This window comes from Paramormyrops kingsleyae, chromosome 14 (assembly GCF_048594095.1).
Source record: "Paramormyrops kingsleyae isolate MSU_618 chromosome 14, PKINGS_0.4, whole genome shotgun sequence".
Taxonomy (NCBI): Eukaryota; Metazoa; Chordata; class Actinopteri; order Osteoglossiformes; family Mormyridae; genus Paramormyrops; species Paramormyrops kingsleyae.
Genome location: NC_132810.1, coordinates 17,312,569 through 17,334,418, shown reverse-complemented (window position 1 = coordinate 17,334,418; position 21,850 = coordinate 17,312,569). Strand labels below are relative to the sequence as shown.

Here is a 21,850-nt window from a genome sequence, read left to right as displayed (position 1 = left end):
CAGGGGGAGCTCCATTACATGCAGATGACTTTTGGACACCGACCCCCTGGTCACCTACCAAGCCATCTATCATCTGCTAGCTGGTGGTGGATGTTGATGTATTACTCAGCCAGGTCATGGCGATGAACTGATCCTTATTGGCAACTGCGGTCTTCATTCATCCTGGACGATCTTCTAAGTTACAGGACATCTCAGCGATCACCCACTTACTCATCCCTAATTAACCAGACATTGCAAATACCAAGCCAGTCTGGACTGGCTCTACTTTTATGTATGACATTACACAGAACAATGTATTTTTCCGTTTATTTGATATTTATTCATTAACAAAATGTTGAAATGGTGGGTCCAATACAAAACTGCAAAATGTATTTTAAAATCACGTTTAAAAACAAAAATGCACATGGCTAACTTAATCGCCTTTGGAATCAGACGCCATTGTGTAAGGTTTTGAGTCTTGGCATGAACTCAGCAGCTAAGGGATGTGTAACAAGCAATGGCTTCCGAACAGTGCTGGGTCCCAATCAAAGTAAGGGAATGTGCAGCCTGATCCGCCCTCCCTGTAGGTGCAGGGACAGTTCATGCTGTGTAGTGTTTTAACACCCCCCCCCCCCAAAGAACCAGGATCAAGAAATATCAATGGTGTGTTAAAGCATTTCAGCATCATTTCGCGCTTGAAATACTGTTTCAGCTCCTAATAAATAAACGTCAAAGCATTTAAAATCAAATTAAGTTAAAATAAAAACCTGAAGGGAAAACAGACTCTGGAATGAAAATTTTCAAACACAAAAGTTACAAAATACATGCAATACTACTATTAGTGATGGGCGGAAGGAAGCCTCATGAACCATTTGCAGTACTTTATGACGCCTCTAGATGGTGCTCTTGGCTTGCTTTGGGAAATCTCTGAGCCCTATTTTTTTAATGACAGCACCTTCTGGTGGAGTTGAAAAATACAGCAAATGGCTCATAAAGCCACATCTTTGAGGTCACTAACTAGAAGGAATTTAACTGTGGGTCTATGATGCTGTGACTCCACCTCCAATGGGTGGGACTGACAACGGAGGCAACAGGAGGGACTTTAGTTTGACGGACATTGCAGCGATCTCCGGGTCTTGGGTTTCATACATCTTGACCAGTCGGGCAAATTTAAGGACACCTAAAAATTGCAGAAATGTTTGACAAGTTATGGGTACTTCCTGGCTTGTACCTATCAGCATGCTCTTCTTTTTCTGGGTTTTACTTTAGCAAAATCTTTTATTTACTCTTCTGGCATTTCCTGTCAGCTTTCAGTAACACTGTCTACGAGCTACATGACTGGCAGAATTCGGGGCTAACTGAAGCCTTGTCAGGACCCCGTGCGGAGATCCTTACCCTCGCCCTCATTGTTGAATCCATAGGCCTTGATCACCTCCTGCTGGATCTGCGTAGCCACAGGAAGCACCAGCTGCAGCATCTTGCCCATGTCGTTGCAGGCACTCTCCCGGGCCTCCTCCATCCGGGCAGCGTTCTCAGGAAGAGAGAAGGCCTGGATCACCTCACTCAGCACCACTAAAACCCAGAGGCCATGGCCAAATGTCAGGTCTGGCAATGTAGGTGATCACAGGCTCCATATGCAACATGTATGGGAGTTCCACTTCATCGCAATAGTTAAACAGGAAAAGAGATCACTAAAGCCCAAATATAATAAAGATTATATACTCTGGGAAGGACAAGAGGAGATACTGAAATCATGTGTGAGACGGGTCGCCCTCGCAGTCATGCCTATTACCTCTAGCCTGTTCCACAGTTAGGATGGGCTGCTGGGCAGGAGCGGACGCCATGCTGACCACCTGGTGGGGGTGGGAGAAGCAAAGACAAGTAAAGCTACAGGAAACATTTCTGACAAACCCGTAACACCCGAAAGGTCCGCAACGGGCAGTCCACAATAAGGTTATTCCCCTCCTGCATCCTTATCTGCAGTATGGTAATGAACCGTCCGCCATTTGAAAAGAAAACCCGACAGGCAAGTAAGTAAATCTAGTATTGGACGCGGGGACGTACAATCCAGTCGTGCATAATTGTCATTTTTGTGTAGCTAAATTTATTACGTTAATAATGATCATGCACTTAACCAGAAATACATTAGTCTAACCACTACCGCAGAGCACAGCTCCAGATGCCAAACCTTAGGCGGCTAGTTAAATTAGAAAGATGAATAAAAGAGAGGTTGTACCTAGATCGCGCGGTGTGTATCTCTCACACAAACACACACACGTGTGCTGTCGATGTGAAAGAAAACAGCTGTACACAGTACACACACACACACACCCAAGCTGGATCAGCGTCGGAAAAAACACTTCCGCCTCCGCCAACTGTTCCGGGATCAGATCAGATCAATACTTTGTGCGGCGAGGCGGAGGACTGGAGACCGATCGCAGATCAGTACTTAAACGTTTAGGGTAACGGGAAGAATACAGGGATGTGTACCATAGAGAGCGAGTAGCGGTGATTTAGGAAACGTAATTCTTTTATCTGCCATCTAGCGATGGTCATGTGTAACTATTTTTTATTGCATTTCACCTTTGCGCTGATAAAGTGAGATTAAGCGTATGTATACAACACCATTCGGATGAATTATGGGTACCTGTCCACCAAAAAAGTACGCCAAACGTATTAAGACAGGTTTTTAAGCAAAAAAGAAATGGCTGCTTAGAAAACATTATGTTTTTAATGATATAGTCTCCACTACACAGAAACGCTACATTAGGTATAGGTTAACACCTCAAGCTAAATATCTTATTGGCCTCTATCTCGGCTGACTCCTAACTCTTCAGCAGTCACTCCCCACAAATTGGAGCGTATTTCCCCACGCTGGTTTCCCGGGTAGTCTCCTAAGTCCGCCTCTTCATCATCTCCAGTGTCCTCCATGTTGTCATAGTAATAATCATCCTCCTCCAGTTAAGTGCCACTCACCCACAATGCTGATAAACATATTGAGGTGACAGAAGAGGAAAAATCAGTAAAAGTCTAAATGAATTACTGCCATATATGGATTTACATACATTGACACCTGGGCCAGATGGGCTGGATCGTGATTGGCTGAGTGATTGACCGTATATATCTGGCTCAGCCTATCCGGGGGGCTGCTGATGAAATGACCTCATCACCATGGCTCAGTTCTGCTCACCCTGTCTGAGCACAGTAGGGCAAGCTGAGGCTGACGTCTCCCCCAGCTCGTTACGGGAGGTGCAGGAGACCCTGGATCTGCTGCCATGTGGACACTGTGTACCTCTGTGGTCCCCCACGTGCCTGGGGGCGCGAAACGGGGAGTCTGGCCATGACAGAAGAACTCTGTTTAGAATTTACTCTCATGCCCTGAATGGATGTTAATAGAGATTCAATACCTCTTTTAATACACAATGATTGTAAACAGCTGCTCACTATATATAACACTGCAGTATACTTACTGTGCCGCAGTTTTAATCTGTATTGCTTGAGGTTTGGTCTGACTTGGTTTTTAGCTACAGTTGTGGATAGACTTAATATTTCAATAAGCAGACACTGGATTTTATATCTAACATGTTTATATGATATCCAGTATGTTATAGGGTATTGTACACATGATGTAAGGCTGAATAAAGATATACTGCAGATTTTATATGCCTGAGTGGATGGCCCTTTTTGTTTCACACTTTACTTCTGTATAAGACCTATGTCACTTAAACATGATGTGGTTTACATGAACGCTTCTCTTTATGGTGGCAAAAGAGACTCTTCTAAAATGCGAGCCGATCAAAGTCACAGTGATGTCATTAGACTAGGACGGAGATGTGGGGATTGTCCCCAGGGAGGTGGTTGCTGATGCCCTTCTTCCTCCAGCTCAGGTGAGGCAGAGGGAAGGCAGACACTTTGCAGCTAAATATGATGTCATTTCCTGTATAGTTCTTCAGGTCCCTCAGTGGAAGATGTGTGGGGCTGAAGGGAGTACAGGCAGTAAAATGCACAATTGCTCATGATTATTGTGACAAATTATGGTTATTTATTTAGTAGACAGTATTGTCCCAAGTAAAATACAAGTGGGGAGAGCTTGGGGTCAGAGAGCAGGGTCCCTGCAACACCTGGGGTTAAAGGGCTTTGCTGAAGGGCCCCACCTTAAAATTATTACTCTGTATGACATTACCAGACATGGGATATGAACCCACAACCTTCTGGATATGGAACCCAAACCCCACTGAGCCATACACTGTCCACTGTAAATGATGAACAGCACAGAGGATAGCCATAGTGTCACACTGTGCCATCACTTTATTCCAAATTTACTTTCTCGTGTTATAAAGGCCCCTTTACCAGAATCGCACAGCCCCTGTCCAGTCAGCCGTAGGATTGTGTCTCTCTGGCTGGCAGCTTTTCTCAGCTCGCACAGGTTGGGGTGACTGCATCCACCGGAGCCGCATGCAGAACCTGAAGCCCTGCAGACGCACATAGCCTCTGGCTCCTCCCTCTGGTGGCCCCCATGACCCAGTCTTCGGCAGCGCAGGCCCTCCCCGCCGCGGCCGTAGATTTCCTGGGTCTCATCCAGCTCACTTGGCTATCCCTCCACATTGCTGCACCGCAGGCAGCACCTGCAGCTGTTGGGGATGAGCCCCGCGGGATGGGTGGCGGTACCAGCAGGCACTCCCCTCATCCCAACACTGCTCTCCCCGCCCTGAGATGTTAATCTTCCCACCCCCTCCTCTTCCAGACCCTCGCGCCCCTCCCTGCCTGATTCGGGGGCTCTCGCTGTCTGCAGTGCCGTGCCAGGTGCCAGGGCTTCTTCTACCCGCCTTTCAACCCGAGCCAGCCTTGCAGTGACTTGTCACAGTGTGGTCAAAAGTGGCGAGGAATATAGAAAATGCAGGACAGACTTGCGGCGACAAGCTAGATACACTAACAGCTTGCTGCTTGGTCTTATACTCACTCTTTATGAACCTAGTATTCCAAGTAAACCAGCAATATGATAAAGCGTTCATGAAACAAATGCATAAATTAGAGTTTAGCATATGAAACTCTTATCCATAGCAGACATGCAATGTGTTGTTTCAAAGAATAATGAAAGAAGAACGTCCCCAAACCTCGTGAAATGCAGCTGGATTGGTGATTATAACTTATCAAGCTTTGCTGTCGTGCTTGATGAGCTTTAAACATAGCATGACAGTTGTTTTTTTTATAATACACGGTTCTTGGACGCCCCACCCCCTGCGCATAGTAAAAATAGGCTACTAATCGTCATCAACAAGTAACTCCATGTCAGGGAGGACACTTTGAGCTACTTCGGGTTTTACAAACTACTTTCAAATTGAAAGGCTCCTGTGCTCGGCTAAATAGTTCAGCTCTTCTTGTGCTTTGACTGGTTTGTTTCCTTGACCCAAAGACTCATCCAGCTGTTTCACATTAGCATTAGTGACACATGCATGATTATAGGAGGTCCGTTTAATTGAAATGGTAATTTAACTATGATTAGTTTGTCAATTGGCTTTGATCCCAATAGGTTGACGTGAAGGGGCATTTCGTTCATTATCTATTTAGACCCTCGCTGCGCACCGTAGCGGTCCGTCTCTTTAAATCTTCCGTAAGAACTCTGGGGGATAAAATAATACTCAAACCTCATCCGCGCGTTGTACTGGGTCATATTGATCTCCTGGGGAGAACGGTCACGTCTCCATGCTGCTGAGCAGGTTCGGGGTAGTTAGCTTTATTGTACGAAAATGGGGCCATGGTACTCAAAGAAGTATCTTTCATCCCGGCCTCCACGTACAGGTATGTCGAAGTCAAAGTGCTGGCTCCTCGGGAGACACGGCTCAGCATTCGGGCGATCAGGGCGAGAGGAAGTACCGTGATAGTGTGCTGCTTCCCAAGACTGACTTTCCGATGAAACTGAGCGGTCAGAAACTGCTGGATCGGGAAATAGAAATACAGAAGGTAATTCGCCGCAAATTTTATCTAAAAGACTAGAAAGAACTGGGGGCATCAGCTGGTGAATAATTGTGCCTCGCTATGGCGTATCTAACTGGGATTTCTGAAAACGTGTATTTCATAAGAACATACATTTACAAATGAGGAGGCCATTCGGCCCATCAAGCTCGTTTGCGGAGAACTTAATTGCTCAGAGTTAAAATCTTATCTAGCACTGATTTAAAGGAACCCAGGGTTTTAGCTTCCGCTACACTAGCAGGAAGACTATTCCATACTTTAACTACATGCTGTGTAAATTTTGTTTCTCTAATTTCCATTTATGGCCACGACTTCTAGTATTTAAATTAATATTGAAATAGCCATTTGGCTGAACAGCATCCAGACCCGTTAGAAAAGGGCGTGACCAATCTTATCCGCAAAGGGCCGGTGTGTATGCGGGTTTTCGCTGCAACTCCCTAATTAGATTACTAATTAGAGGACTGATTGACTGAAGAGTCCTCACACCTGGGTTTGAACAGCTGACCTATACAGGTTATCCCAAAAACCTGCATACACACCGGCCCTTTGCGGGTAAGATTGGCCACCCCTGCGTTCGAATCTTATAGACCTGGGCCGGTATGCATAAAACTTCTCAGAGTAAAATTTCACTCTTGCATGCCTCACAATTCTAAGAGAGACGTAATTTTGCTCCTACTCCCAGACTTAAGAATAGGTGGCATGCATAAACATTCTTAAGTGATAAGAGTAGGTCTCAGCTCCCAAATTATTTAAGAGAGTTGGAGAGGACTCCTAAATCAGTTAGGAGTTGCACGATGGCTCAGCACTACGCGCACGAAGATGGAGACCGCGCACTTTCCATGAAAGGACGTACTGCAGACGTACGACAATTAATGAATTGATAAAAAGGTACAGGCTCGATCATGAGGCCATTCTTTTTGTTACCAACCTAGTTAGGAACCGGATGCAGTCTCCTACGTCACCTAAAAATGCACTTACAGTTGAACTGAAAGTGATAATGATGCTACGTTTTTGGCAACTGGAAATATATAATAATAATAATAATAATAATCATCATCTATTATAGCGAGGGTCGTAAGAGCAATATAAGTAATGACACTAACGTGTAGCTTGCATGCTTGCTTTATAAACTGTGATTTCCTTTCGCGAAGTCGATACAACATTACCACCTTTTTCACATTCCTCTGCTAAACGCCTTGTCCGAGGTGACGCAGCATTTACGGAGCTTGCAATAGCCTCCTAAGTTTTTTTTTTTTTCCGTACTTGTAACAGCTTGGCCAAACTTTCCTCGCACTACCTCCTTCCATTTAAGCACCAACTGTGCCAAAAGAATCGTTTTGTTTGTCGTCCAGTTTGGTTTTCTTTTAGAATTCAATGTCTTGCTATGAGTTTTGCGTTTGACCCATACAGTAATTTATACAACATGTGCATCTATTAGTGGAAATTGATTGGTGGTGTGCTAGGTAGATTTTCGTACAACCAATTCAAGGTATGATCACAGAACGGTATGTTGTATAAAGCTGTACATTAACGGTTTAATGTCACTAATATATTCACCGTGCAGCTCCTGGTGAACTCAGTATTTGGGGCAGGATTTTATTTGTATTCCTCATTTCATGACACTTAAATGGAATTGGGCTTAGACTTTGCTGAAAGTTACTTTTAGCAGCTTTATACAATGCTCTTAGGTCCTGCTTTTTGCTAAGTTTGCTTAAGTCCAAGTGTACGACCATTCTTATGACCATTCTTAGGAAGTTTTATGCATACCGGCCCTGGATCATTCAGCTCAGCTAATCTCTCCTCGTAAGACATTCCTCTAAGACCAGGAATCATTCTCGTAGCCCTACATTGAACATTTCCAAGGCAGAAATGTCCTCCTTAAGGTATGGTGACCAAACCTGCCCACAATATTCTAGGTGGGGTCTTACCAAGGAATTATATAATCATAGCATCACCTCCCTTGACTTAAACTCCACACACCTAGAGATGTAACCCGACATCCTATTGGCCTTTTTTATTGCTTCCCCCCACTGATGAACATCAACATACACACCGAGATCTTTCTCGTAATCAGCTACCTTTATTTCAGTGGAAACCATAAAATATCTTTACTTTATATTTTTGCTCCCTGCATGGATTACCTTACATTTATCTGTGTTAAATTGCATCTCTCAGCTGTCTCAGCCCAGTCGCTAATTAAATCCAGATCCCGTTGTGGCCTCTCTGCTGTTAGATTAGTATCTGCTAGTTCTGTGTCGATAAAATCGATTCTCTGATTCTTAATCATTTCTCATAATTATTCCTAAAGATCGATTCGCACGTCCAAAGATTGATTTTACCCTTTAACATTTTCTGCCCTTTTCACAGCCAGAATAGGAAAAAAATGTCCAGATGGGCATTTTGAGGCTTAGGTGTTAGTTAATATCTTTAATTCACACAGGGCAGTGTGTGGCTCAGTGGGCTAAGCCTGTGTGCCTGTAATCAGAAGGTCACTGGTTCAAACCCAGCCTCAGCATGTCTGTGGCTCCTTGAGCAAGGCAATTTCCCCAAGGGGATCAAAGTATCTATTTATTATTATTTTAATCACGCGCATTGTGAATTCACTGACGCGACAGTAGGTGATGACAAAGTTCACTGGGGAAAACAGTATTAACAACATATTAATGCCCATAAGTGGGTTCAGAATGGACAGACAGACAGATGAGCTTCACAAAAGTAAAGCAATTTGCTTTCCCACTGCAGTCTAGGGGACACACTTTCAAAGTCTGTGGCATGGTCACACATCCATCCATCCATCCATTGTCCAACCCACTTATCCTCCTGGGACCCTCCTATCCCAGAAGCAACAGGCATGAGGCATGGAACAACAGTGGGGGTGGGGGGCAGCCCATCACAGGGCACACTCACGCATGCACACCTAAGGGCAATTTAGCAACACCAATTAGCCTCAGCATGTCTTAGAAACCCCACAATGCAAACTCCACACACAAGTGACCCAGGCCAAGACTCAAACCCAGGTCCCAGAGGTGTGAGGCAACAGTGCTAACCACTGCACCACCATGCCGCCCCATGGTCACACATTTCATTCAATATCATAATTTATTTGCCTTGAATTAAGTTTATTTCTTATATATTTGTTTTTGCATTAAACTCATCTTTATCTTAGTGTACTTTGTAAATATGTCAGATTTTTGTTAAGTTTGTAATTTGACATCGAAGTATAGACATTTGCAAAATGCAGTTTGGAACACTTGCAGAAACATTATAAAAGTACATAGTAAGCAATGCTGGCAGTTTGTTTTGATCCCAGATATCTGATCAGCAAAGTCTTGGCTACATGAAGGTAACTAAATGGTGTAGATGCAACATTCAGTTGGATAAATAAATAAGAAAAACCGAACTCATGTCACTCTTTCTGGCTACTTTCATTGATTATGTAGCAACTGTCATGTGTATGAAAGCCATTGACACCTGGCCACGTCCCCCCCCCCCTTTTATGGCGCTGACGGGGATGTATCTGGATCGCGTTTCACCGCTGCGTTGTTCATCTGATTACCATGCTAATGCGATTTTTTAATACGCGCTAATGCGGCTAATGCGATTTAACCTAATTTTAAAAACTTTGATACTTCCGACAATGGACGTTTTGAAAAGACGACTGATTACGGATTTCGTCAGCGTTTTTTTTCATGTTTCTATAATAAGATTTCAGCGAGTTATGAACTGAAATACACGAGAAAGATACTCGGCATCGCCGACAATGCCGTCGACTCCAGAGGGTTAATAGGCAACGTCTTTATATTTTCTATTTATTTTCTATTTACAGTTCAAGTTTAAAATCTTTAACTATTAATACTTCATTAATTTGTCGTTGAATGTCATTATAATACTAGTATTAATATGTTGCACAACTACACAGTCATGTAATTAAGGTAACAGCTAAAAAAAACACTGACCCAAATCGATATCGGATCCGATCGGAACAGATTGGATCGAATCGTGATAATCGATTCTAAATATTGAGAATCGGAATCGATTCGATTCTTGAAATTTGAATCAATACCCAGCACTAGTATCTGCTACACCACCCACCTTGGTGTGGTCTGCAAATTTAACCAGTTTACTGTATGTATTGGTGTCAATATCATTAATATATTTCAGTAACTACACAAATGTATAATGAGCTGGTACTTGTGTCTTTATAGTTATGCGGATTCTCAGAGTTGTACGCATGGCAAAGAGATCGTAAGGCAAAAAAGGAGTTTTGTCTTCATGATGGCCCTCCTTACGCTAACGGAGACCCGCACGTGGGACACGCCCTGAATAAGGTACTCCTACACATTCAGCTGTCTGCTCCTCACAAACATGCTGTGGACTGAAATCCAGCTCGATAAAGGAAAATGCGAGCGTGTGCAGAATGTCTTCCTGCTCCAGCTGAAGATTTTCTTTTTGAACAAATTTTTTTTTCTGAAGTTTTTCTGCGGTTTTCAGATCCTTAAAGACATTCGCAATCGCTTTGAGGTCCTGCGAGGCAGGCATGTTCACTACGTGCCAGGCTGGGACTGCCACGGGCTGCCCATCGAGCTAAAGGCCCTCGGAGACCTGGCGGTGGAGGGCTTGACGCCTCTCCAGATCCGGCAGAAAGGTCAGGAGACCAGAGGCCCAGAATCGGTTTCAGGTTCTCCCCTGAGGAAGAGGGGGGAGAACCAAGATGAGCCTGTGGGGGGGCTATCGGTGATTTCAGGTGTGTGTTTTGGTATCCAGCCCGGGAGTTTGCAGAGGGTGCCGTCTCCCGGCAGCGTGCCGCCTTCCAGCGCTGGGGTGTGATGGCTGACTGGACCCACTGTTACTACACCTTCGACGGACGGTACGAGGCTCGGCAGCTGGAGGTCTTCCAGGAGATGCACAGCAAGGTCAGTGACGGAGGCGCATTCTCACAGTCGCTGTTGGGCAGGGCAGGTTCAGGACTAAACTCTCTTGTCTCCTACAGGGCTTGATCTACAGGGACTACAAGCCGGTGTTCTGGTCGCCCTCCTCCAGGTATAGGATGCGTTTATTCAGCATTTTCATACTAAGTCTGTTAGACACTTTCTATCCAAAGCAACCTGCATTGCTTACAGTTTCGTCCCAGAACCTATTTATACAGAATATCTTACTGAAGTACAATAGTAGCTCTTTTCTTTAGCTTCCAGTTTCCTTCTGGAAGGTTCTGCTCCCCTGCTTCTCCCTGTTTTGTACAGCGGCCTCTCTTTCCTATCGCAGGACAGCCCTGGCGGAGGCGGAGCTCGAGTATAACGCACAGCACACGAGTCGGGCCGTTTACGCCACCTTCCCAGTGAAGACCCCGCCCCCAAAGCTGGCTTCTGCTGCAGGTGGGACCTCCCTCTGCCCCTACATGTCATGTATGGGTCTGTATATTGACCTCTGACCGGACCCACTGCCTTCCCTTGTGCACAACTGCAGAGGACTGGAGCAGTGCGGCTGTACTGGTGTGGACGACCCAGCCCTGGACCCTGCCAGCGAACCAGGCCGTCTGCTTCATGCCCAACACGCAGTGAGTCTGTGGCGGGGGGTTGGGGCAGGGTTAGAACACTGCATTTGTCAACAAACGAATGCATGACTCCCCCACCACTTCATACTGAGAGGAGAAAACAATGTCGGGGAGGAGGGTTTGGCTGAGTGCTCTGTGATTGTGACTCTTTATACTTAACTGGCTGGTTGAAACAAAATCTTGGTCTGGATTTGTGCTCTCTGGACTTCTAGTATTCATACACTGGAAATACACACTTATTGTGCTCATGTCAATAACCAGTTTATAGGACAACATATTATGTAAATCAGGAACATTTGGAAGAGAAACAAATGGTATTGCTATTTTTTTTTCCAAGATACTCTTTGGTAAGGAGAGCGGACAGCTCACAGCTCCTCCTGGTGGCCACCGAATGCATTAGCAGGCTGACAGCCTCTCTAGGCGTGCAGCTGGACGCGGTCAGCACCTTCTCAGGTAACCCAGTACTGCGTACTGTTTTTTTTTTTTTATTTTGCGTCACGGTTTCCCAAGATGACGGCCGCTTCCTCTGGCACCAGGCTCGGAACTGGAGGGTGGCGTCTGCCGACATCCCACCATGCCCGGCAAAGAGGTGCCGCTGCTCGCGGCTAATCACGTGACCATGGGCAAAGGCACCGGGCTGGTGCACACGGCCCCCGCCCACGGAATGGAGGACTTTGGGGTGGCCTCTCACTTTAATCTCCCCGTGGTGAGTTGTCTGTCTTTTTACATCCCTCCTCTGAAACATGACGATCGTGCTATAATTGTTTCCATTTTCTACCGCAAGGAGTGTTTGGTGGATGAGGAGGCCAAGTTCACAGAGCTGGCAGGTCCTGAGCTCCACGGTCAGGAGGTCCTGGGACAGGGGACAGATACAGGTGAGAGTTGGGGCGTCTGCGCCCACCCTTCAGTGTAACCATGGCGACTTTGCCCGCATGCCTACTGTGACACCATGCCTTGGCCCGCAGTGATCTCCATGCTGGGGGCCGCGGGGGCCCTGGTGAAGGAGGAGGACTGTGTGCACAGCTACCCCTACGACTGGAGGGCCAGGCGGCCTGTGATCATCCTGCCCAGCAAGCAGTGGTTCATCAACACGGCTTCCCTGAAGGACAAGGCCAAGGTCAGCATGTGAAGCTGGTGTGGCTGGGGGGTTGGGGTTGGGGTGGGGGGGGGCTTGAATTATGCGGCATCGCGTTTACCTTGGAAGTCAGAGCTGGGAATGACTTCACGCACCAGTTAACCTCGTTCCAGTACAACGAGTCAGAAAGCCACGTAGGAGTGTGTACGACTGATTTAATGAGACACAAGTAAGACATAAGTGTTAATAAACAGTATATAACCGCCGCTTCCACTTTGGAACTGACTTCCCAGTTCAAATGAAATGCAGCATTAGGCTACTGATGCGTAACAGCTGCTTTGTTACATCTTGTGAATGCTTCCATTCGCCTACTATGCTTTTCTGGGGAATTGACATAAAGATTGACCAATCACAGAGAGGATGGGAGTGGCCTCCTCTGTCATTCTGGGGTGCGTTTCCCAAAACCATAGTTGTTAACTATGTTAGCAACTTGCGTGGTTTGAACTATGTAAGTACGACGCAGGTGTTTCCCAAAACCACAGTTCAAATGAATGTTCGCAAACACCGTCGTTAAGTTGCGTAATTCGAACTATAGCTCTCGAGCTGTAGTTCGAAGCTTAGTTCCGGGTAAATACATCAGCGATGGTGGAAAATGCAGTCTAATAAGGGTATAGTCACCGTGTAAGTAGGAAATGTAATAATCTTTAATACCTAATAAGGAGTAATTTAGCTCTACGATCACATTGCATGTGAAGTTCTCTGAAAATGTAGTTTGAAACGTAATTGTTGTGTGGGTCTCTGGTCATAAGTACGGTAACTGTCTGTAGTGAGCAATAGGGACAATTCTCAGACTGCAAAGTATTGATTAGCACAGGGGTGGCTAATTTTATCCAGAAAGGGCCGTTAGGCATGCAGCTTTTCGCTGCAACTCCGTGCTTAGAGTAGTACGTAGAGGACCGATTGACTGAAGAGTTCGCAAAACTGGGTTTGAGCAACTGATCGAACGGTTATCCCAAAAAACAACCTGCAAACACACCGGCCCTTTCTGGATAAGATTGCCCACCCATGTAGTAGCATATGCAGTTAGTGTGTATTGCTTGGTAAAGGATGTTGTGTACCCTGTGGTCATTGTGCCATATGGTTATACCACATATAGTAAAAAAAGAGAGAAATAATAAAAAACATTAATAAAATAAAACCCAAAAATAATAATAAATCATTATCCCTTGTATGTGTACATCTGTGTATTTGTAGCCCTATGCAGACCATTGGGTGTTCTGCAGTTTCTTCATTACACACAACTTCAGAGGGACAACAGTCGTACAGCACTTTGATGAAGTACTCCTTATTCACTGACAGCTGTCATTGCCATAATGGAGGAGTAGAATGACACTACAGCGGTCAGATACGAATCCATGCCTTTGTACTCGGGAAATGACGTCTGTGATGTTTGGATATTACACGCACCTGTCTGTTCCAGTCAGCTACTAACATTCTGTAAGCGACAACGTCGGCCCAGGAATTTGTAAGTGTTTGTAGTCTGACAAACACAATAAACTGCAATCAACGTAATTACAGATGGAGCATTTTTCACAAAATGCAGTGTCATAGCTAAACACATTATTTTGGCGCGATTGCTGTTTTTCATATTATTGGTGTTATGTGACTGACACAATAAATGGAATGTTGGGTTATATCTGTAGGTGTGTGGCGTTTAAGTCAAGGGAGGTGATGTTACATTTATATAAAGTTTTTTTGTGGCCGGAAACCAATTTGGTTTTCCATTATTACTTAAGGGAAAATTCGATCACAACTCAAACTTTTTGGGATTCGATCTGGAGTTCTGAACGGATTAAATTCAAGTTCTGAGGTACCTGTGTGTGTGTGTGTGTGATTATTATATATTTGTATGATATTACACGACTGCGTATTTGTACGCGACCAGCTGTGAAAGTAATTTGTAAGTTGTTGTGCACGACTCGCTGTGAGTCTGACTAATCAGCGCTGGAACCATGGTAGTTGGAACTACGGAAGTCCCAACTAACTAACTAACGTGGTTCGAACTACTGTGGTTACGACGGTTTTGGGAAACAGTCGTACTTCGGATGTTGGTTAGTTTGAACTGCCATAGAATGACGCATCGTTAATGCTAACTTCTGTCATTTTTTGGGAAACGCACCCCTGGAGAACCGGCTTTAGGATTGATTATTGATTGGCATTTATAAGAAACACCCCCTGCTGTGTTGAGGCCAGGAAGAGGGGGGTGTCTGACAGAAGTTTGTGTGTGTGTGTGTGTGTGTGTCAGGAAGCATTGCAGAAGGTTCGTGTGGTGCCGGAGTCGGCAAGGGGCAGCCTGCTGGCCATGCTGGATCGGAGGACATATTGGTGCATCTCCCGGCAGCGTAGCTGGGGAGTCCCCATTCCCGTTTTCTACCACAAGGAGACAGGCGAGCCGCTCATCAACAGGTACCAGACAACATTCCGGCCCTATCTTAGTCCCTGATTGGCTGTCATAACTGCTTTCTGATTGGCAGGCATACTGTATCCCATGTGGCCACGCTCTTTGCTGAGAAAGGGAGTGACTGCTGGTGGGAGCTGTCCCTGGACTCGCTGCTGCCCCCGCAGGTGTTGAAGAAGGTGAGTATGCAGGGCAGACCTAGGTTTGCGTTCTTCCTGTGTGTTTGATGTTTTTGTGCGTCACGTGTGATGGGGCACGTGTGTAACCCTCATGGGTGTCTGTGCCTCAGAGCAAAGCCGGCCCGGTGACGGACTACGAGCGCGGGGAAGACGTGCTGGACATCTGGTTCGACAGCGGTGTGACTTGGGCAGCCGTGCTTCCAGGTGAGTTCCGTCTGCTTTGGCCGTCGTCAAGCAGAAGCCCCTGTCTTTGGTTGTGTGTCAGCCTGAGAGGCCCTCAGGCCCTGCTGTGTGTGTCGAAAACACAGACGATGTGTGTAGGTGTGACCTTTTTGGGAGCTGGGGTTAATGTCGGCTGCTACCTCACGCGTTTGACGTCTCTCCCTCATGCGTTTTTCAGAGTCCGACCCCCGTGCCGATGTCTACGTAGAGGGAAAGGACCAGCTTGGAGGCTGGTTCCAGTCCTCTCTGCTAACCAGCGTTGCTGTGCGCAACAAGGCCCCCTACAGGTGAGACCGTGGAACTGTACAAGTCTGCCATATATGTGCAGTTTTGGTGGATTTTGTGGTTACGGGGTGAGTGACTGTTTTGTCACTCTTGTGTCCCGTGTGTCAGGTCGCTGGTGGTGCATGGCTTTGTGTTGAGCGAAAAGGGGGAAAAGATGTCAAAGTCGCTGGGAAACGTGGTGGATCCTACCGTGGTCATCAATGGGGGAAAGGTGAGGCGCCGGCAGGCATACAGACGGCCGCTCAGACACCCCTGACCCCGTGGAAACATGCAACCGCAGACATGCGTCGTAAATGTCTGCCAGACTAACATGTTTGTTTATTTCTCTTCGCTCTGCCCCCTCTACCCCTCCCAGGACCTCTCAGTCTCCCCGCCGTACGGGGCAGACGTGCTGCGTTGGTGGGTGGCCGAATCCAATGTCTTCTCTGAGGTTCTGATTGGACCCACTGCGCTCAGCTCCGCACAGGAGAGCATCCACAAGGTGTGCTTCTCGAGTTCCCCACCCCCGGTCCTTGTGTAATCACCATGGTGACCCTGTCACAGCTTTTTCTTCCGTTCGTCCCCTGTGGAGGGGGTTGATGAGGGATGCTGATGCTCTGAGCCTAATCGCACCCGTCTCTGCAGCTGAGGAACACGCTGCGATTCCTGCTGGGGAACCTCCATGGCTTCGACCCCCGCACGCAGGCCGTGGATCCCAGGCAGATGCACTACGTGGACCAGTACCTGCTGCACCTGCTGCGGGAGTTTGGCATGAAGGTACACCTGACCGAAAGCCCAAGCCTCCTTCTGGGAAGAACTTTAAGTGACTGAAAGGGATTTGTGCCCCTTTAAGGTGTCTGACGCCTACAGCGAGTTCGATGTGAGCCGGGTGGTCAGGCTTCTCCAAGCCTTCATCTCCAGGGACCTCTCCAGCTTCTACTTCAGCATCATCAAGGACAGGTGTGCGTCTGTGCATACATCTGTGCGTGCCTGTCATTTGGGATCAGACCCGAACCCCCCCTCACAGCGCGTCTGTCTCCCCCCCACCCATGTCAGGCTGTACTGCGACTCAGAGGATTCACCGGGTCGCCGCTCCTGTCAGACCGCTCTGGAGGAGATCCTGGATGGCGTGACCCGTGCCGTAGCGCCGATTCTGCCCCACTTGGCGGAGGAGGTGTACCGGCACGCCCCGGGACACGAAGGTACGGCTGGAGCGAGCAGAGTGTGCGGCTGTCCTCTTGCATGCCATTCTGTAAAAGTTGTACGTGTGTGATGGGGCTGGTGGTCGCGTTACAGACGGCGAGACCCTATTTCACAGCGGCTGGATAAAGAGCAGCTCCGTGTGGACGAAGCCCGGGCTGCAGGAGGCTGTGGAGGGGGCCTGCGCCATCAGGGACTCCTTCCTGTCCTCCATCCCTGGCCGAAATGCCGTGGAGTATGAGCTCACCATCGCCATCGAACCCGGATTGCTCTTCGAGCTCATGGAGGTAAGTGTCTTGGTTCTCCATTTCTGTGTATGTAGGTGACTGAGTTGTGTGTCTGTCTCTCTCCCTGTAACTGGCTGCGGCCTGGTTTCTTGAAACCTTAATGCTACATCGTTTGTAAGTTCTATCGTGTAGCAGAGAACTTGCGAGCGACGCACCACTAAGAAGGTTTCAAAAAAACTGGCCCCCGATTCACCTCAGACACCTCACACAGTTACATGCATAGAGATGGTGAATCGGAGGCCAGTTTTTTTTAAACCTTCTTAGTGGTGCGTCGCTCGCAAGTTCTCTGCTACAACACAAATGGGTCGGGCTGCAGTTAGGGCCAGTAAAGTGTGAAAATGGTACGTTTTCGAGTTGGTCACACACACACACACACACACACACACACACACACAGTGTGAGTGTGACTGAGTGTATGTATGGGAGTGTGAGTGACTGTGTCTGAATGTATGGGAGTGTGACTGAGTGTATGTATGGGGGAGTGTGACTCACTCACACACTCTCTGTGTGAGAGAGACCAACTCAAAAAAGTACCATTTTATTAGCACTCACTGCAGCCAGAGCAGGTTAAAAAAAAACAAAAAAAACTGGGCCCCGATTCAGCATGTAACACACACACACACACACACACACACACACTTTCCAGCAGAGATTGTCCCAGACATGTGAGGCGATAGTGCTCCATTTGCACCCCCTGTGTGATGTTCCTAGTGGCTTGTCTCGCCGCTGGGCCACTCAGTCTTACCCAGCCTGAGCTCCATAACCAAGGTGAATGCGCTAAAGCCCACCAGCTGGTGTCACTGTTCACACCTGCAGCTGTTCACAGTGACTTTATCATGTCTTCATGTAGGTGTGCAATCAAAGTTCCACCTTACAAATGTATTATGCGTGAAACAAAAAAAATCACATACTGCCATTAAAAATGTTCTGTTGTTGTTAATTTAATCAAAGTACTAATTTCAAAGAGGTGTTATACAGACTTCACCAGCATGGGGGCGCTGTTGCCTCATATCTGCTGTGTGGCATTTTCATGTTCCTCCAGTGTTCCTCCTGACGGCCAGCAGGTAACTACGAGTGTTTGGCGGGTGGCTGATGCAGCTGTCTGTACTGGCTTGTGTGGCTTAGTGGGCTAAGTGTCTGTGCTTGTGATCAGAAGGTCATGGGTTCAAGGCCAGCCTTGGCCTGCCTGTGGGTTTAGAGGAAAAGATGGGGTTAAGTGTTGTGTATTATTATTATTATTATTATAAGACTTGCTGCTGTCACACTTGTTTAATAATAAGATTGAGGCCCTTTCCTAATTGGCATGGGGGGGGAGACTTGAACCCAGGTCCTGGGAGTGTGACTCAACATTGCTAACCACTACCCTACCAAGCCACCACCCTCCTTTGTTTTGCCTGGATGTTCCTTCCTCACCATTAGTTATGCACCGGTGCCGTTTCAGATAAACTAGGAGACCGAGTTGTTGAGTGTCTGTACTGGCTTGTGTGGCTTAGTGGGCTAAGTGTCTGTGCTGGTGATCAGAAGGTCATGGGTTCAAGCCCAGCCTTGGCCTGCTTGTCCTTTATTTTGATTTCGCCTGGATGTCCTTTCCTCACCATTAGTTATGCACCGGTGCCGTTTCAGCTAAAGTTGGAGACCGAGTTGTTGAGTATCTGTACTGGCTTGTGTGGCTTAGTGGGCTAAGTGGCTGTGCTTGTGATCAGAAGGTCATGGGTTCAAGCCCAGCTGTAGCTTGCCTATTGGTTTATAGGAAAAGATGGGGTTAAGGATTTTGCCTGGATGTTCCTTCCTCACCATTAGTTATGCACTGTTGCCGTTTCAGATAAACTAGGAGACTGAGTTGTTGGGTGTCTGTACTGGCTTGTGTGGCTTAGTGGTCTAAGTGTCTGTGCTTCTGATCAGAAGATCATGGGTTCAGGCCCAGCCTTGGCCTGCCTGTTGGTTTATAGGAAAAGATGGGGTTAAGGGTTGTGTATTATTATTATAAGTCTTGCTGCTCTCACACTTATTTAATAATAAGGTGGGGGCCCTAAGTGTGGCAATTGGCTTTTTCCTAACTGTACATTCTGGGGGGGCCTGAGGGTGGTGGTCATCTGTCTTGGCCTCCACATGTTGTTGGGGGTGGGGGTGGTGGTTGTGCATGGGGGGGAGGCTTGAATCCTAGTCCTGAGAGTGTGAGGCACTGTTGCTAACCACTACCCTACCAAGCCACCCCCCACCCTTTTTTTTTTTTTTTTAAAGATAAGCCTGGATGTCCTTTCCTCACCATTAGTTATGCACCAGTGCCGAATCAGGTAAACTAGGAGACCGAGTTGTTGAGTATCTGTAGTGGCTTTTGTGGCTTAGTGGGCTAAGTGTCTGTGCTTGTGATCAGATGGGCATGGGTTCAAGCCCAACCTTGGCCTGCCTGTCCTTTATTTTGATTTCGCCTGGAAGTAATTTCCTCACCATTAGTTATGCACCGGTGCCGTTTCAGCTAAACTAGGAGACCGAGTTGTTGAGTATCTGTAGTGTCTTTTGTGGCTTAGTGGGCTAAGTGTCTGTGCTTGTGATCAGATGGTCATGGGTTCAAGCCCAGCCTTGGCCTGCCTGTGGGTTTAGAGGAAAAGATGGGGATAAGGGTTGTGTGTTGTTATTATAAGACTTGCTGCTGTCACACGTGTTTAATAATAAGATTGAGGCCCTTTCCTAATTAGGACTTATAAGTCCTTTCCTCACCATTAGTTATGCACCGGTGCCGTTCCAGCTAAAGTAGGAGACCGAGTTGTTGCGTGTCTGTCCTGGCTCGTGTGGCTTAGTGGGCTAAGTGTCTGTGCTTGTGATCAGAAGGTCATGGGTTCAAGCCCAGCCTTGGCCTGCCTGTTGTGAAAGTGAATTTTATGACAAAAGGCAATAACAATGAAAGTTCTTATCGCATGATGTCTAACTGGATTTTTTAAGCCTAAAGTAGGAAAGCCTGAGTGTCTTGGTGATGCAGTGGTGCAGTGGTAGCACTCTGGCCTCACACCTCGGGGACCAGGGTTCGAGCCTTGGCCAGGGTGCTGTGTGGAGTTTGCATGTTCTCCCCAAGTCAGTGTGGGGTCCCCCCACAGTCTGAAAAACATGCCCAAGTGTGTGTGTGGGAGGGGTGGGGAGAGAGAGAGAGAGGTAGGTAGAGAGAGAGAGAGAGGTGGGGAGGGGGGGGTAGAGAGAGAGGTGGTGCAGCGGTAGCACTCTGGGGAGGGGGGGGCGGTAGAGAGAGAGGTGTGGGTAGAGAGAGAGAGAGTGTGTCTGGGGAGGGGGGGGGGGTAAAGAGAGAGAGTGTCCCCCATACATGTTGTGAGCTAAAAGGTTTTCTTTTGGACAGCCCTGCCCCCTCTTCCTACCTCTCCCTCCCTCCCTCTTTCTACCCCTCCCTCCCTCCCTCTTTCTACCCCTCCCTCCCTCCCTCTTTCTACCCCTCTCTCCCTCCCTCACACACACACACACACACTCTGGGAGGGGTGGGATGGACACACACACACTCTGGGAGAGGGGAGCAGACACACACAGGGAGGGAGTGGTGGGACACACACACTGGGGGGGGGGGGGCAGACACACACATGTTTTTCAGACTGTGGGGGGACCCCACACTGACTTGGGAAGAACATGCAAACTCCACACAGCACCCTGGCCAAGGCTTGAACCCTGGTTTCTGAGGTGTGAGGCCAGAGTGCTACCACTGCACCACTGCACCACCAAGACACTCAGGCTTCCCTACTTTAGGCTTAAAAAATCCAGGTAGACATCATGCGATAAGAACTTTCATTGTTATTGCCTTTTGTCATAAAATTCAGTTTCACAACAGGTAGGCCAAGGCTGGCCTTGAACCCATGACCTTCTGGTCACAAGCACAGACACTTAGCCCACAAAGCCACACAAGCCAGTACAGACACTCAACAACTCGGTCTCCAACTTTAGCTGAAACGGCACCGGTGCATAACTAATGGTGAGGAAAGGACATCCAGGCTTATCTTTAAAAATAAAAAAAGGGTGGCTTGGTAGGGTAGTGGTTAGCAATGGTGCCTCACACTCCCAGGACTAGGGTTCAAGCCTGCCACCCCCCCCCATGCCAATTAGGAAAGGGCCTCAATCTTAATATTAAACAAGTGTGACAGCAGCATTATAATAATAATAACTTAACACACATCCCTTAACCCCATAATTTCCTCTAAACCAACAGGCAGGCCAAGGTTGGGCTTAAACCCATGACCTTCTGATGACAAGCACAGACACTTAGACCACTAAGCCACACAAACCAGTACAGACACTCAACAACTTGGTCTCCTACTTTAGCTGAAACGGCACTGTGCCACCCCACCTCTACTTCACTAAGACGAAATGCAAAGAAATTCAATGTTGCTAACCTGGCTCCTTTTGTCCCTTTGCTCCTGCCGTAGTCACTGCAGGAGGAGCCCACCTCAACCTGCTCCCAGCTCACGGAGCTCATGATGGCCTCCCGCACCAACCTGCTGAGCGCTCTGCCCCAGGACCTGCCCTCGGATGCACTGACCAGCAGAGGGAGCTTCCTCATCAACCTGGAGGGTAGGCAGTGCGTACATGGGAACTTCTGCATGGGATATGCAGCATGCATGGCTGTGTTGCTGCGTGGGAGCTGGGGTACATAGCGCATTCCCCACAATG

The 21,850-nt window shown here is 47.4% G+C and overlaps 2 protein-coding genes across 2 annotated transcripts in view; one reads left to right on the top strand and one right to left on the bottom strand.

Moving 5' to 3' along the window:
- Positions 1-292: 292 nt before the first annotated feature.
- Positions 293-2,396, bottom strand: grcc10 (gene rich cluster, C10 gene). Its single transcript, XM_023808420.2, has 4 exons — positions 2,216-2,396; positions 1,772-1,832; positions 1,375-1,551; positions 293-1,159 (listed from the first exon to the last, which is right to left on the bottom strand). The coding sequence occupies exons 2-4, from the start codon at positions 1,821-1,823 to the stop codon at positions 1,020-1,022; spliced, it is 369 nt and encodes a 122-aa protein (XP_023664188.1). The 5' UTR covers positions 1,824-1,832; positions 2,216-2,396; the 3' UTR covers positions 293-1,019.
- Positions 2,397-5,552: 3,156 nt separating this feature from the next.
- The window catches only part of iars2 (isoleucyl-tRNA synthetase 2, mitochondrial), an 18,547-nt gene continuing 2,249 nt past the window's right edge, over positions 5,553-21,850 (top strand). The window contains exons 1-22 of the mRNA XM_023807705.2: positions 5,553-5,940; positions 10,158-10,280; positions 10,444-10,597; positions 10,717-10,865; positions 10,943-10,992; positions 11,215-11,324; positions 11,416-11,506; positions 11,841-11,956; positions 12,040-12,209; positions 12,288-12,378; positions 12,469-12,620; positions 14,884-15,044; positions 15,113-15,215; positions 15,326-15,419; positions 15,616-15,724; positions 15,831-15,933; positions 16,078-16,203; positions 16,347-16,478; positions 16,555-16,661; positions 16,758-16,903; positions 16,998-17,188; positions 21,607-21,751. Of these exons, the coding sequence (XP_023663473.1) occupies positions 5,683-5,940; positions 10,158-10,280; positions 10,444-10,597; positions 10,717-10,865; positions 10,943-10,992; positions 11,215-11,324; positions 11,416-11,506; positions 11,841-11,956; positions 12,040-12,209; positions 12,288-12,378; positions 12,469-12,620; positions 14,884-15,044; positions 15,113-15,215; positions 15,326-15,419; positions 15,616-15,724; positions 15,831-15,933; positions 16,078-16,203; positions 16,347-16,478; positions 16,555-16,661; positions 16,758-16,903; positions 16,998-17,188; positions 21,607-21,751 (2,881 nt within the window). The 5' untranslated portion in view covers positions 5,553-5,682. The remainder of the gene's footprint in view (positions 5,941-10,157; positions 10,281-10,443; positions 10,598-10,716; positions 10,866-10,942; positions 10,993-11,214; positions 11,325-11,415; positions 11,507-11,840; positions 11,957-12,039; positions 12,210-12,287; positions 12,379-12,468; positions 12,621-14,883; positions 15,045-15,112; positions 15,216-15,325; positions 15,420-15,615; positions 15,725-15,830; positions 15,934-16,077; positions 16,204-16,346; positions 16,479-16,554; positions 16,662-16,757; positions 16,904-16,997; positions 17,189-21,606; positions 21,752-21,850) is intronic.

Bases quoted from the DNA above. Each gene is read 5' to 3' on its own strand.
- grcc10 (XM_023808420.2), bottom strand. From the start codon at position 1,823: ATGGCGTCCGCTCCTGCCCAGCAGCCCATCCTAACTGTGGAACAGGCT. The intron at 1,552-1,771 runs GTAATAGGCATG...TCTGGGTTTTAG, and splicing joins AACTGTGGAACAGGCTAGAG to TGGTGCTGAGTGAGGTGATC. The intron at 1,160-1,374 runs GTAAGGATCTCC...TGCAATTTTTAG, and splicing joins ATTCAACAATGAGGGCGAGG to GTGTCCTTAAATTTGCCCGA.